Source organism: Pyrus communis, chromosome 8 (genome assembly GCF_041283825.1).
Source record: "Pyrus communis isolate YQ-2024b chromosome 8, ASM4128382v1, whole genome shotgun sequence".
Classification (NCBI taxonomy): domain Eukaryota; kingdom Viridiplantae; phylum Streptophyta; class Magnoliopsida; order Rosales; family Rosaceae; genus Pyrus; species Pyrus communis.
This window is the reverse complement of record NC_142572.1, coordinates 7,101,283-7,115,500: the sequence shown is the minus strand read 5'-3', so window position 1 is coordinate 7,115,500 and position 14,218 is coordinate 7,101,283. Positions and strand designations below refer to the sequence as shown.

General features: G+C 37.3%; 1 protein-coding gene across 1 annotated transcript; it reads left to right on the top strand.

Moving 5' to 3' along the window:
- Positions 1-519: 519 nt before the first annotated feature.
- LOC137717692 (phosphatidylinositol 4-phosphate 5-kinase 1-like) lies at positions 520-5,090 on the top strand. Its single transcript, XM_068457136.2, has 8 exons — positions 520-2,137; positions 2,264-2,428; positions 2,602-2,767; positions 2,956-3,066; positions 3,175-3,368; positions 3,449-3,579; positions 3,666-3,759; positions 4,202-5,090. Exons 1-8 carry the CDS (start codon positions 972-974, stop codon positions 4,509-4,511), a joined length of 2,337 nt encoding a protein of 778 aa, XP_068313237.2. The 5' UTR covers positions 520-971; the 3' UTR covers positions 4,512-5,090.
- Positions 5,091-14,218: the final 9,128 nt, after the last annotated feature.

Below are 14,218 nucleotides of genomic sequence, written 5' to 3'. Positions count from 1 at the left end.
ATATAAATAATAACAACAATAATTAGTCGCATAATGTATAATAAATAGATACGATTCGATGAATAAAGAGGATCCTGGATCCTCATTCGGTATCCTGTAGGCAGCAGCAACGTTCCCTAGGCAAAACCCGGCTCACCCATTCTCTGTCCCTTCTAGTTCTCATGTTTAAATATTAGTGTTGGTGAAAATATTGATATGTAAATTTGTAAAAATATTGATGAATATATTTGATATTAGTTGTTTTTTATGGAAATAATGGAAATTTAAAATAAAAATTTTAGGAATTGTCAAGCATTATTTTGGACAAAATATAAGAATTTTTTTGATATTTAACAAATATATTAAAAAAATCAACGATATATGTAAATTTTAATCTAAATTAAAAAAAAATTCCAATAGAAAATGAATTTTAGACTTCACCCTCATTTCTGATATCCTTCTTTGATTTTTGGATATTTCCATAAAATTATTGACTGTGTCCAAGAAATTTTAAACCGTGATCCCTCCTCCTTCTTCACCATTTTTAATTTTTTTTATGTTTTGATTTTTTTTAATTAATATTTTTCGGGGTTTCGTAATTGTACGGGTTTTCTCTCTCATCGTCTTTAATCTCTCTTTCTCGTCTGAGTTTCTCTCTCTATTCTTTTTCTCTGCTGTGCGCCTTGTGTTTGTAGGATTCCCATTCCCACCTATTTTCCGAGACACAAAGCACTCAAAAGAGAGAAAGAGAAGACCCAACAAAGACAAAAGAGAAACCCAAATACTAAAAACCAACAAAAAGAGCAAACACCCCCATCGCTCTGCCGCAAATGCTCACCGGATTTCGTTTTCCGGCGAGTCAGCAACCCTTATAATGCTGCCGGACTGACCCAGAAGCGGGAAGAGAGTTCAGAGTTGTTTGCTGTGCTGTGAGAGTGCTGTCACTGTATCGGTTTTTGTGGGTTGTGGGTGTGTATATATGTAAGACAAAAATGCGCGAAGCACTGCTATGTGAATCGCCGAGCGACGTCGTTTCCCACCCCAAGAAGAAGAGGTCCGAGGAGGAGAAAGGGGACAGGGAGCTGTCGACCCAGTTGGTTTTGGCACCGGCGGCGGTGGCTACAATGGGCCTGAGCCGATCTCAGGCGACGACTCGGCGAGTGACGCCGACCACTACGACAACCCTCACGATTTTCCCCACCACAACGTCGTCCAGCGTCGAGAGGCATCTACCGAATGGGGATCTCTACATCGGGAGCTTCTCCGGGTCGTTCCCGCACGGATCCGGCAAGTACCTCTGGACGGACGGGTGCATGTACGAAGGCGAGTGGCGACGTGGCAAGGCGTCGGGGAAAGGCAAGTTCTCGTGGCCGTCGGGCGCGACGTACGAGGGCGAGTTCAAGTCGGGTCGGATGGAGGGGTGCGGGACGTTCACCGGATCCCACGGGGATACATATCGGGGCTCCTGGTCGTCGGATCGGAAACACGGGTTGGGGGAGAAGCGGTACGCGAACGGCGATTTCTACGAGGGTTCGTGGAAGCGAAACGTCCAGGACGGGCAAGGGCGGTACGTGTGGGAGAACGGCAATGAGTACGTCGGCGAGTGGCGAAATGGCGTCATTTCGGGTCGGGGCGTTTTGATTTGGGCCAACGGGAACAAATACGACGGGCAGTGGGAAAACGGCGTTCCCAAAGGTAACGGAATATTCACCTGGCCCGACGGCAGTTGCTATGTTGGGACATGGAACAAGGACTTGAAGGTTCATCAGCTTAACGGGACTTTCTATCCGGCGAACGGCGGAAAGGAGCAGAGCTTGACGGACATTGGGGCTTTCGGGGCGGAGAATCTGACCAATACGATGCGAAAACGCAGCGTTTCGTCGGTGGATGGGGCGAGAGGGAGCTTGGCGGAGAGGACTTTCCCCAGAATTTGTATCTGGGAGTCGGATGGGGAAGCTGGGGATATCACTTGCGATATCATCGACAACGTGGAGGCTTCGATGTTCTATCGAAACGGCACCGCTTTCGATCGAGATGGGTTTGCGAAGTTCCGGCGGAGTCCTTGTTGTTTCTCCGGCGAGCCCAAGAAGCCCGGCCAGGCGATTTCCAAAGGGCATAAGAATTACGATTTGATGCTCAATCTTCAGCTGGGCATTAGGTACTTTGTCCACCCTTTTTCTTCTTTTTTTTTTTTTTTTGTTTGATTGTTCGATTTTGCTAATTTACCTTGATGGGTTTTGATTTTTGGAGTTTGATGTTTGATATTTTGGTGTCTGTTGCTTAGGTACTCAATTGGGAAGCATGCTTCGATAGTGAGGGACCTTAAGCCGAGTGATTTCGATCCGAAGGAGAAGTTCTGGACCAGGTTTCCACCCGAAGGATCGAACAAAACGCCACCCCATCAGTCGTTTGAGTTCCGGTGGAAGGACTATTGTCCCATGGTGTTCAGGTATGTTATGCTTTGCCTGTAGCTCTGTATATTGGTTGATTACTTGTTGTTGATTGCCATCTTTCATCAATTGTATACTGTAAGTAGAAATTCTGATAACAAGCATTGAGCGATTCGAGCTACATTCGTACGGGTTTGATCCTAAAAAGTATAAACGCAAATCGTTATTTCAGACGTTTGAGGGAGCTATTCCAAGTAGATCCAGCCGATTATATGCTGGCTATTTGCGGAAATGATGCGCTTAGGGAGCTCTCTTCTCCAGGGAAGAGCGGAAGCTTCTTTTACCTGACTCAGGACGATAGATTTATGATTAAGACAGTCAAGAAATCAGAAGTCAAGGTTAGTTGCCCACCTGTTTTGACTTCTTTTGCGTTCATTTTTTTACTTTACTGGACACAAATGGACATTTATGGGGCATAATTAGCGCTTTGCTGACTTGTTTGTTTCCTAACCACCACTCTGCTTTCTTAATTCGACATGGAAGGGTTCACATTGCTGAAATGATCTGACTAGTATTTCGTTTTCAGGTGCTTATCAGGATGCTTCCAAGTTACTACAGACATATGTCTCGGTATGAAAATTCTCTGGTGACAAAATTCTATGGCGTGCATTGTGTCAAACCTGTCGGTGGCCAGAAGGTACGCGTTGGGGAGACTAATCTGCATTGGTTTAGAATCGATCAAACCCTTTGTCAATGATTGCATGTATTTGTGTATCTAATTTGTTGCCCCTTGATTGGAAAACAGACAAGGTTTATCGTGATGGGCAATTTGTTCTGCTCAGAGTACAGAATACATAGACGATTTGACCTTAAAGGATCCTCCCATGGTCGAACAACTGATAAGCCTGAGGGGGAGATTGATGAAATCACAACTCTCAAGGACCTTGACCTTAACTTTGTGTTTCGCCTCCAAGGAAAATGGTACCATGAGCTTATGAAGTACGTCCAAGTAATTTCTTTCCCCGTTTATGGAATTGTTCTCTCTTTGCCATGTACTAATTAGATTGAAACTTTGGCAGGCAAATTGATCTGGATTGTGAATTTCTGGAAGCAGAGAGAATCATGGATTACAGTCTTTTGGTTGGTCTTCATTTCTACGATGGTACTACATATGACAAAATGGGGCTTTCACCATTTTATTTGCGCTCTGGTAACTTTTCTTCCTCATGTCAGGACGTTGTAGGTCAGTAATTTTGTGTGTACAAGAATGCTAAATCAAGTGTTTGACCCTTGTAGGACAAAAAAATTCATATCAAAATGAGAAGTTTATGCGCGGGTGTCGATTTATTGAGGCTGAGCTACAAGACATGGATCGAGTTTTGTCTGGCCGGTATGTTTTACGGTTCATATCTTGTTTTCTTCTAGTTTAAACTATTCAACCAAATGTTTATATGCAATGGGTTTAAGAATGATTTCTAGAAACGATAATGTGGTTGAGCTTTGTCATCTTCTTCTATAAAAGAATTGGGTGGGTGGATAATTCTGATATTGAATTCAGTGTCATCGAAATGATTGAGTGGTATTGGTTTGTTCTGTTGACTTTTGTGGGGTATCATTAGGGAACAGTTGTTCATAGTTTGTGGATACATGTGGGATCTCGGTGATTCTTCAAATTCAGGTCATTTTTACGCATTATTCTTGAGGATCGAGGTGTAGGGAATTAGATAGATATGTGGATAGTGAGTAGATGAGTTTAGTGGGAAGGGAATGTTACTTCTACTGAATGAATTATATGTTCCAACGCTGATGTGAAAACATGTATTCTCTATCAGGAAACCATTGATCTGTTTGGGAGCCAATATGCCTGCAAGGGCAGAGCGGATGGCTCGAAGGAGTGACTTCGATCAGTACACACCTGGTGGGTTCAGCCATTTGACCCCTTCACGCAGCGGTGAAATCTATGACGTAGTCCTTTACTTTGGGGTCATCGACATTTTACAAGACTACGATATCAGCAAGAAGTTAGAGCATGCATATAAATCATTGCAAGCCGACCCAACTTCGATCTCAGCTGTTGATCCGAAGCATTACTCAAAAAGGTTCAGGGATTTCATCGGAGGAATTTTTGTAGAAGACAGGTAGTCTCAATGGAAAATCGCCGAGTGCAAAACCAATACAGTTGGATTGGATTAAAAAGATTCAACACTTGATCCTCTTCCGAGGACAGAACAGAATCTCAAGCAGCTCCAGTGGGTTGATGGACTAACAAGACTTGGGTAATTCACAGACGGCACAACTGGAACAGCAACCGCGGTCGCCGGACTATGGCTGGATTTTGAAGACACAGCCAAAGGTGTTGGATGTACGGGGGATTTGGGTGCTTTGTACATTCAAGGGAGATGGGGAGAGGTTTGGGTTCTGATGTCTTTTTTCTTTATTTATTTTTTAAAATTTTCTCCTTTTAGGTGAAATTTTTGTGGTAATCAAGGAATGTCAAGATTTGAAAGATAGGTCTAGGGAACAGAGCAAAATATGGGTTGCTTCCCAGTCAGAAAATTCAAAAAAAATGGGTGGAGAGAGAGAGAGAGAGAGAGAGAGAGAGAGAGAGAGTTGGAAATTGAATAACAAAAAGTGTACAGAGGAGAGGATAGAGAAACAGAAAAAAAAATGGAGATAGTTTTTGCAAATTTGATGGATTTTTATGTGATTTTGTTTGAATCATCTGATGATCCCAAAGTAGGCCCCATGGAATCCCTCTCCTATATCTTTTGTTCTTTTATGTTTTTTTTTCTGCCATGACTTAAAACTTGACGTTAGTCTTTTATTTTTTTTTTGAAACTAAAATTCGTCACTTTATACTCTGAAACTTAATATTTGTTTTATTCTGGTGGGATTATGATAGTTTTGTCAGCATTTTAATGGAATGAACTGAATATGACCTAAGGTGAAACAAATATGAATTTTGGAATGTAAAGTGACGAAATTTTAGTTTTAGCGAAAAGTGAGATTGATGTTAAGTTACAGGGATATTGCAAAAAATAGGCCTTCTCTTATCTGTTGGAAGAAGAAAAAAAGAAGAAAAAAAATGGAGGGGGTTGTGCAAATGTGTAGAAATTGGGTCAGTCAGTGTGGGTTGCTTTTTGCAGTGAAAGTAAGAGGGAGGCATTGGGGGCAGGAGGTAGAGGTATTATCAAAAGCAGAGAAAGCAAAGCGAGAAAGATGCGCTGTCTCTTCTTGCTTTTGCCTACTTTGTTTACTGCCCTTTATTTACCACTGTTTCCTCCTCAACTCGTTCATTTTTCGTTCATTTAAATTTTTACCTATTTAACTCAAAAAATCCGAGATTTTCTTGTATTAATGGAACAATAATAAAAAATCAAACAGTTAAAAACTATTGAATATAGAATTCCGGGGCAACATATAATTTACGTTAAAAGAGTTGATTTTTACACTTTTTTTTTAATTCATCATATGTGTCGTTTTATTTCTAGTCATCGAATTGAGTAAGTCAAACAGAACTGAACACGATTAAATCTAGCATTATTTAATTGTTTAGAAGAGGTTGGAAATGGATGAGAATGGTAAAATACGAAAGAAATGGCTGCCAAAGCAAAAGTGGGAAGGGGGAACAAAAACAGTGACCCATTTGACTCATTCGAAGGCATTGACCGACCCAGATGGTAAATAAATAAAATAAGAGGGAGTTAAAACTAAACTGAAATTAGGGCATTGGGGGGGTACTGCAAATTTTTGCACTTTGCAGCGAGGATAGGTCTAGTGGATGCGAATCCTTTTCCGATTCTATCTTCGTATTTTATCCGTTCATTATATTTTGTGTAGTTAGTTTTCGTTAAATACTATTTATATTTAATTTTAAATAAAAAATTTATAATTATTTCTAACCATATAATGTACGTACAATGTACGATGAATAAATAGAATGTATAAATTTTTATGATTCTCACAAAGAAAATCCGAATGAGATCCCATCCAAGTCAAAGTTGGTGGAGAGAAAAAATGAGAAGAAAAATATACATATATGTACATATATAGTAGGGTTTGTGCGTCTCTTTTTTGACCATGGCCTTTCTGGGAAGAACAAGAGTCAGGCAGCTCAGACCCAAGGCCAAAGCCATGTGAAATGAAAGAAGACAAATGCTAAGGTCATCTTCAATCGAGGATTAAAGGACCATGTTTAGCCTTATAGTTTTATAAGAAATTATATTTTAATGAACAATGTCATACTATATTTTATATCATCTCCAACAGAGAGAGTTGAAGTGTCATAGGTCAAACATAACCCTTTGACAAAAAATCATCTTCAATCAAGGGGCTAAAAGGCCATAGGCCAAACATAATTCATTATTTTAATTGAATTAATATGGTTAATTGAATTGAACTACCATATTAAAATAAAATGTCGAACATATTTTGAGTGTCACTTGTCGCTAAATTAATAAGCCTTCGGATTTCTTATTTTTATAGAATGAAAAGGATGTGAAAAATTGGTGAAAAATTGAAATAAAATGAGGTATAATACTATGGAATGGTGAAAAGGATGTGAGAAATGGCTTAGGTATTTATAAAATAAAATAAAATATCTATTTTTTTTTTAAATTTCGTAAAAAGAAAAGTCCAATAGTAACCTGACGTCAGCATGTACTTGGGTTGGGTTATAGGGCTAGCTGCTCTTGGCCAGCCCTTTACTCGGTTCTCCCATTTTTGGTCGGGTGGGGCCCACGATTCCTTTGGCCTAACCCTCGGTTGGAGATCTTTTTCGTGTCAAAACGGGCTATTTTTAGCTTTATAACATTTTGGTTGGGTCGGTTGGAGATGGCCTAAGACGGCTCTTTTAATAGTAGGACTCTTTATTAAGCGTCTCATATTTTTAACACAATATTTTATAATATTAACACGAAAATTAACGTTAAATTGTGAAGTGATAGAAAATTTATAAAAAATCTCTTTGAAAAAGTTTCCTTAGCATTTCTTATGAAAGAAATATGATTGGATGAGACCTATTGGTTTTGTTTTTGTGGGAAATAAAAGTCAAAGTTACGAGAGCTTTGACATTATATGTTTTCAAATGTCTAGAAATAAGGATGAACCCTAGAGGAGAGGAGAGGGGTTCAAGTAATCATATCTACCTTTTGTCACATTTCTTTGATCAAATCCAAATTTTGATGTGTATATAATAATGTTGGCAACATTTTATATATACAACAAGGCAAGCTCTTAACATTTTTATATATTATGCATGACCTATTCTAATTCAAAAGGGAGCTACTAGCTAGGAACGCAAACTAGACCTAATTAATAATTAGAACTAAGTTTTGTGGATAATTGGTGTTGGAACTCCGGACCTTGTGATTATTATTTGTGCATCCAAATGAACAGTGTGGGTAAGCTTGAGTAGTACCACGTGTATCATATGAGCCATGAGAGAGAGAAACTCTTGAAATGGAATAATGTATCTGTATTTTTCATTACATGATAAATTTTTGATTAGGTTCAGTTTTGATATTGCTTCTTATATGTCAATAATTTAGGTTATCTACAATGTGGAGGGTTAAAGGTCCAAAAACCAAAAAATAGTTTGATTTGCACAAAAACTCATATCTAAACGATGGCTAGACTATATTTCTATGAAACTCATCAGACCATTATTCGACCAAAATGACATCAGGTTAGCCAAATATAGTAAATTTATAATATAAACTTAAAACTAATAAATTATTGAGGGGTTATGTCTAGCTCTTTGGTTGGAGATGACATATGGGTCTGACACTGTTCACCTAAAAATAATTTTTTGTAGGACTATAATTATGGACGGAACTATATTTAACCATTTTGATTGGAGATGGCTTTAGACAAAGTAATGGGAGTAAACACACGGCTCTGCTTTCCCCTTAAGGATTGTATGTAGGTAGCCTTTTCTTTGTCAAATTTTACCTAACACATTGACATTTAACATTACTCTTTACTGCTAATACATGTTATCTGGTGCTAAAGAGAAGGTTTAAGATTTGACTTTTAAACTTGTAGGTAGCTAGATACATAAACCCTATTTTTAAAATGTTTGCATATGATGTTCTGTCATTTCTGAAACTATTAAAAATAACCTGTTTGCTTAAAATTAATTGTTAATCAAACACTGGATATATTGTTTATGTGCTCCCGTTTACATCATTGTGCAACAAATTTAACGACCCGGTCACCAAACAATGCATCTTTAGAGGTCTCCCACCTTTTTTTCTTTTTGGAAAATAAATAATACCAATCAAGACTAAATTGCATATTAAAATATCCCAGCCTGCCCAACGTCCAAAGATTGTTGAGGTGCTATATTTTACCTATTACGCACAATTTTTAATTTTCGATCGTCGGATTGAATGAACTGAGTAAAAATCAATGAAAAAAAAATTAAAATAGGTGTCTGAGTAATAAAAATGAGTGTGAATAGAACTACTCTTCTGGTATTATTGGACCATTTCAATCCTTTATCTTTTTTCAAACATGATCTTATTATCTTATAATGTGAGTGAAATTATATCTTTGGCTCTTCAAGTTTGAGGCAATTTTAAAATTAGGCACGAGATTTTTAATTTATTTCAAATTAAACTATGGAGTTTTGAAATTATATAAATTTATATATTCTGTTGTTTGAAGGTCTAGTCCTTCCTTAAATTGACGGCTTGCCATATGGGGCACCTGTATAGAACTAACGTATAAACCACATTTGCCCAATTTGAACCATAATTTTGCAATCGATGTAGTTTTGGTGTACACCACATTAATTTAGGAAAAACCAAAGCTTTGTAATGTATTTTTTTATATACATGTAGTGCAACTGTGTCATGTAAGTACCTTTATGGAAAACGTGTCACATAGTTATCGAATTATCAATTTAATGATGATCGACAATCCAAAGATATAAATTGATATGATTTTTTTTTCTTTTTTTGCCGAAATAATAGATTTTATTGAAGTAGATGTTAGATTAGTCACTGATATAGTTCGAACCCACGTCGTCATGTAAGAGCTTAACTCCTCTTCACCACACAGTAAAAGGCCACCTGCATATATTGAATTGAATTAAAACTGTGTAGCCGTTTTGAAAATCACAAAGTTAAAACCTTGGTTATGTAACATATATTTAATATAGCTGTACTCTCTGTTTAGTGGAAAAGAAACACTACACTAATTTTCTCACCAGTTTTTCTTGACAGCCAAACAGTAATTGAAACAGAAAAAGTGAGTCACACTTACCCAAGTTTGACGTGTGTCGTTTAGGCGAGAGTTGAGTGGCAGCTACACTGCATAGGTCTAACCTAGGTGGCCATTTTGCCATGCATGCCTAAAAAGCGTATAAAAAAGAAAATTAAAAATAAATAAAATAAAATAAAATCGTTATTGGTTTCAAGACAGTGTACGGAGATTTCATCTGGCAATGGAGATCTACACTTTGCTCTGTTTTTGTGGGCTTATTATGTTGGGACCAATTAAAGAAGTTTATTACCAATTGTACCATAAAAATTAGGAATTTTATTACAAATTGTACCCCACTTCTCACTTTGTGCTGGGGGTATTTCAGACAAAGTAACCGCCATGACTGACATATTTAATTTATTTATTAATATTAAAGGGAAACTCGTACAGTGCAGCATATACATGACATAGGACTAATACATATGCTAGAGGATTTGATTTAAATTTACTGTTTTAACGTTATTAATACTAATGTATAGTGATATTTTTCTTCACTTGTAAGTAAGAGGTTTTATATTCGATTCTCGTCAAAGGTAAATTTGAACCACATCATTGTTAACTCATTGTAAGGCTTAGCTAGCTTACTTCCCCACCCCTTAGACCTATTTCAATCCTTGAAGTAAAACTCAAATAAGGTTCTAAACTTGTTCTCCAACCCTCGGACAAATATGAGTTTTAACTCAAAACTCATTTATGGGACAAATTTAGGCCAGGATTACCCCCTCAGTTAGTGCGGCTGGCTCAACAAATATGTGTATTTTTTTAGTTTTATATTTATAAATTCATTGAATCTAACGGTTCAAATTTTAAATCCAATGGTTAAAGTAATTAAATTCTTTTATGTGTTTCATATTCTTTCATAGTGTTCCATAAGATTCATTGTATCAATTTAATGATTTTTAATATTTATCAGAATTTAAATATTTTCAGGTTAAAATATTCATAAAATTAAATTAGAATAATTTACATAATTTTTTATATAAAAAAGTTATTTTAAAAAAAATTATCCTAAATTCATTATTTAATAATCTTGGGCTAAAAATTTAATAAAAAATGGTTGGAGGAGAAAGACTGTTTCTGAATTAAAACCTTTAAATTTTGGGTTAAAAATTTTAGGTTTAACCCAAGAATTACAGATGGTCTTAGTGTAGATAATATAATTTTCTCAAAAAAAATAAAAATAAAAAATCTACGGTTCTAACTTATAAGGTCATCTCTAATCGAGTTGGCCAAAAGGCTATAGACCAAAACATAGCTCGTTTTGACACATAACTCATCTCCAATAGAGAGCTGGGCCAAAAAAAATGGGGACCCACCAGGCCAAAATATAGCCAAATGGCCAGAGGGCTGAGCAAACATAGCCAGCCAGCTAGCCTTGAAAGATGGTGTAACATCCCACATCACCTAGGGGAGTGATCCTTAAATGTATATTCCCATCCTTACCTAGCACGAGACCTTTTGGGAGCTCACTAGCTTCGGGTTCCGTAGGAACTCCGAAGTTAAGCGAGAAGGGGCTAGAGCAATCCCATGATGGGTGACCCACTGGGAAGTTGCTCGTGAGTTCCCAAAAACAAAACCGTGAGGGAATGGTAAGCCCAAAGTGAACAATATCGTGCTACGGTGGTGGAGTGGGGCCGGGAAGTGATCCGCCCCGGGCGGGGATGTGACAATTTGGTATCAGAGCCTAACCCTGACCGCGTGTGTGCCGACGAGGACGTCGGGCCCTTAAGGGGGGTGGATTGTAACATCCCACATCATCTAGGGGAGTGATCCTTAAATGTATATTCCCATCCTTACCTAGCACGAGGCCTTTTGGGAGCTCACTGGCTTTGGGTTCCGTAGGAACTCCGAAGTTAAGCGAGAAGGGGCTAGAGCAATCCCATGGTGGGTGACCCACTGGGAAGTTGCTCGTGAGTTCCCAAAAACAAAACCGTGAGGGAATGGTAAGCCCAAAGCGGACAATATCGTGCTACGGTGGTGGAGCGGGCCCGAGAAGTGATCCGCCCCGGGCCGGGATGTGACAGATGGGCCCAACTGTGCTAATAGTTGACATCATGTAGCCTTTTTAAGATGAAGTTAAAACAAAATTAAAAAAATTCTAATTTTTTTCCTATAAATACCTAAATCATTTCTCCACCATTTCTCACATCATTTTCACCCTTCCATATTATCTTACCTCATTTTAATGTTTAAGTTGTTAACATGCAAATAAAATTAAAATATTTAAACATGAAACTTAAACAAAATCAAACTTAAAACAAAATTTAGCAACAAGTGACCCTTACAATACGTCTGGAAACCTCATTTTAATATGGTAGTATAATTCAATTAATAGTACAAACTTAAAATAATAAATTATTGAGGGGGCTATAAAATAGCCCCATTGAGTTGGAGATTTTATATAATTATGGCTTGGCACTGTACATTAAAAAAAATGTATACAGATATGACTTGATATTGTTCATTAAAAAATCATTTCTTACAAAACTATAATCTGGACAGAAGCTCAACATAGCCTATACGGTTGGAGATGGTGTAATTATAAATTTGGCTGATCTGAATAGTAAATATGTCGACCAAAGTGGCGACCAAAGTGGTAAAACTTTGACTATTTGAGGGTTTTCTTGTATTTTTGTTTTGTCAAATTTTTCTCTTCACTTTCTTGGATGGAACTTGTGGATGATTAGAGGAGCGTGCCAATTACATTTTCATGTCAAGTGCAAGATGGGATAATGGATGGAAATTGGAGGGTTAATGGGAAAAAACTATACATAAATATGTACTCTTGATTTTAATTTGAAATAATTCATCAAATGATTCATAGTATGAATAAAACACTCAACCCTAGTCGAGGAGATAAATTCTCTTAAAATTAAATATATTGTTTCAGTGACATTACTGGTGATATATACAATTGTCATGTATTTAAATAGTATACAATTTGTCCATAAGATAGTTATCATATGAGTTTTATTACAAAATGTCTTGATATTAGTTGAAATTAGTTGATGTGAGATTAAAATATTTAAACTCTTTTATTTTTATTTTTTTTTCCAGAGATACTGTCGATGTGGTATATTTTAACATGACCCCTTATGTGAGACCCAATTAGTGGGTTACATGTGAGAGATCCAAGAGACCCACGGTCATGGCGTGGGGCCAAAAGGACCCACTTGCACAGTATGACAAGTGTGAGGTTTTAACGCAAAAAGTCTCGGTATTAGTTGGAGTTAAATTAGAATATTTAAACTCTAATTTTCTCAGAGATATGGTTGTTGTGTGCTATTTCAACAAGAAGTAATAGATGATAGGGTTCACAAGTCATGAGTGCCACACCACAAACCCTATCTAGCAAAAGTAAAGGTTCAACATAAATTTAATTAGCAATATGATGTGTGATTCAATACTTTACAAGTCCTTGCAAAGTTTAATCCATCATCGGTGGGACTTTGTGCTTCGAATTCTCATAGACTCGTATGTGAGCGACCCTAAAATGTAAGAGTGAGTATCACATACGTTCATTTAGCTAGTAGACGGCTCGCCAACCATGCTTGAAAGTATTTAGGCCCAAGTCTTGTTCACTTATTAACGTACTTTTAAAACTTTTAAAACCATGTAATACTAGGGAGACTGAATTTGTAGACAAAGTTTTGAACACTAAAGCATTTGGCAGATGATAATTGGTTTATTACTTACACGTTGATAAACGTGTTTATTTTTATTGATGACATGTCATTTAGTTTGTAAATTTAATCTCTCGAGTATTACCCAATAGTGTAATAAGATTAAAGACAGTTTGGCATTCTCAGACAAATATCATAAAAACAAACTTCAGGATGCGAACAAGCGTTGGCAAGATATTAGAGATGAGAGATTAATCGAGTTACAAGCCTCTAGTATTCAGCCTATTCTATCACTCACTCACTCACAATAATTATACTATCTGTTTACACCAAAGGTTAACCCAGTTTCTCTCACCTCCGAGCAACTGGGAGTTGAGACAAAGCAGCAGGCCCTTACAGTTTGAGCAAATATTGAACACCAAACATAACCTTTACATAATTTTATGAAATTCTATACAGTTTAGACACTCTAACAGTTGGTGGCCTCAAATTCTTAATTTGGAAAATGGTGGATGGGTGCGGCCATATGTCGGGGAAAGGCGACAGTCATTACGCAAACATGAGGGTGAGGACTGTTCGGGGGGAGACAAACTCCATCTCCCTCCCTCCCTCCCACCCCCAGTCGATCTCCATAACTAAATACTTTTTGTGCTGTAATTATTGTTTCATCCACCCAACCAAGATTTGTGGCATTATTATCCAAAGAGATCGAAAAGCAAGTTGACCTCTTTCATTAAGCTGTCTTAGCTACGGTTGGGTTTCCCTGCGTTTTATAATCCATGTAGGGTGGCTTTGGTTGGACACAGTTAATGATTTTCCTCCTACTTCCTACTTTATATATGGGGAATTTTAACGAAAAGTTTCCGGTAGTATTTACTTTAACGAAAAATCATATTTTTACACTAAAAAATTAATCATGCTACTATTCACTTTAGTCTTTATTTTATCTTTACGTTA

Bases quoted from the DNA above. Each gene is read 5' to 3' on its own strand.
- LOC137717692 (XM_068457136.2), top strand. From the start codon at position 972: ATGCGCGAAGCACTGCTATGTGAATCGCCGAGCGACGTCGTTTCCCAC. The intron at 2,138-2,263 runs GTACTTTGTCCA...TCTGTTGCTTAG, and splicing joins AATCTTCAGCTGGGCATTAG to GTACTCAATTGGGAAGCATG. The intron at 3,067-3,174 runs GTACGCGTTGGG...ATTGGAAAACAG, and splicing joins AACCTGTCGGTGGCCAGAAG to ACAAGGTTTATCGTGATGGG.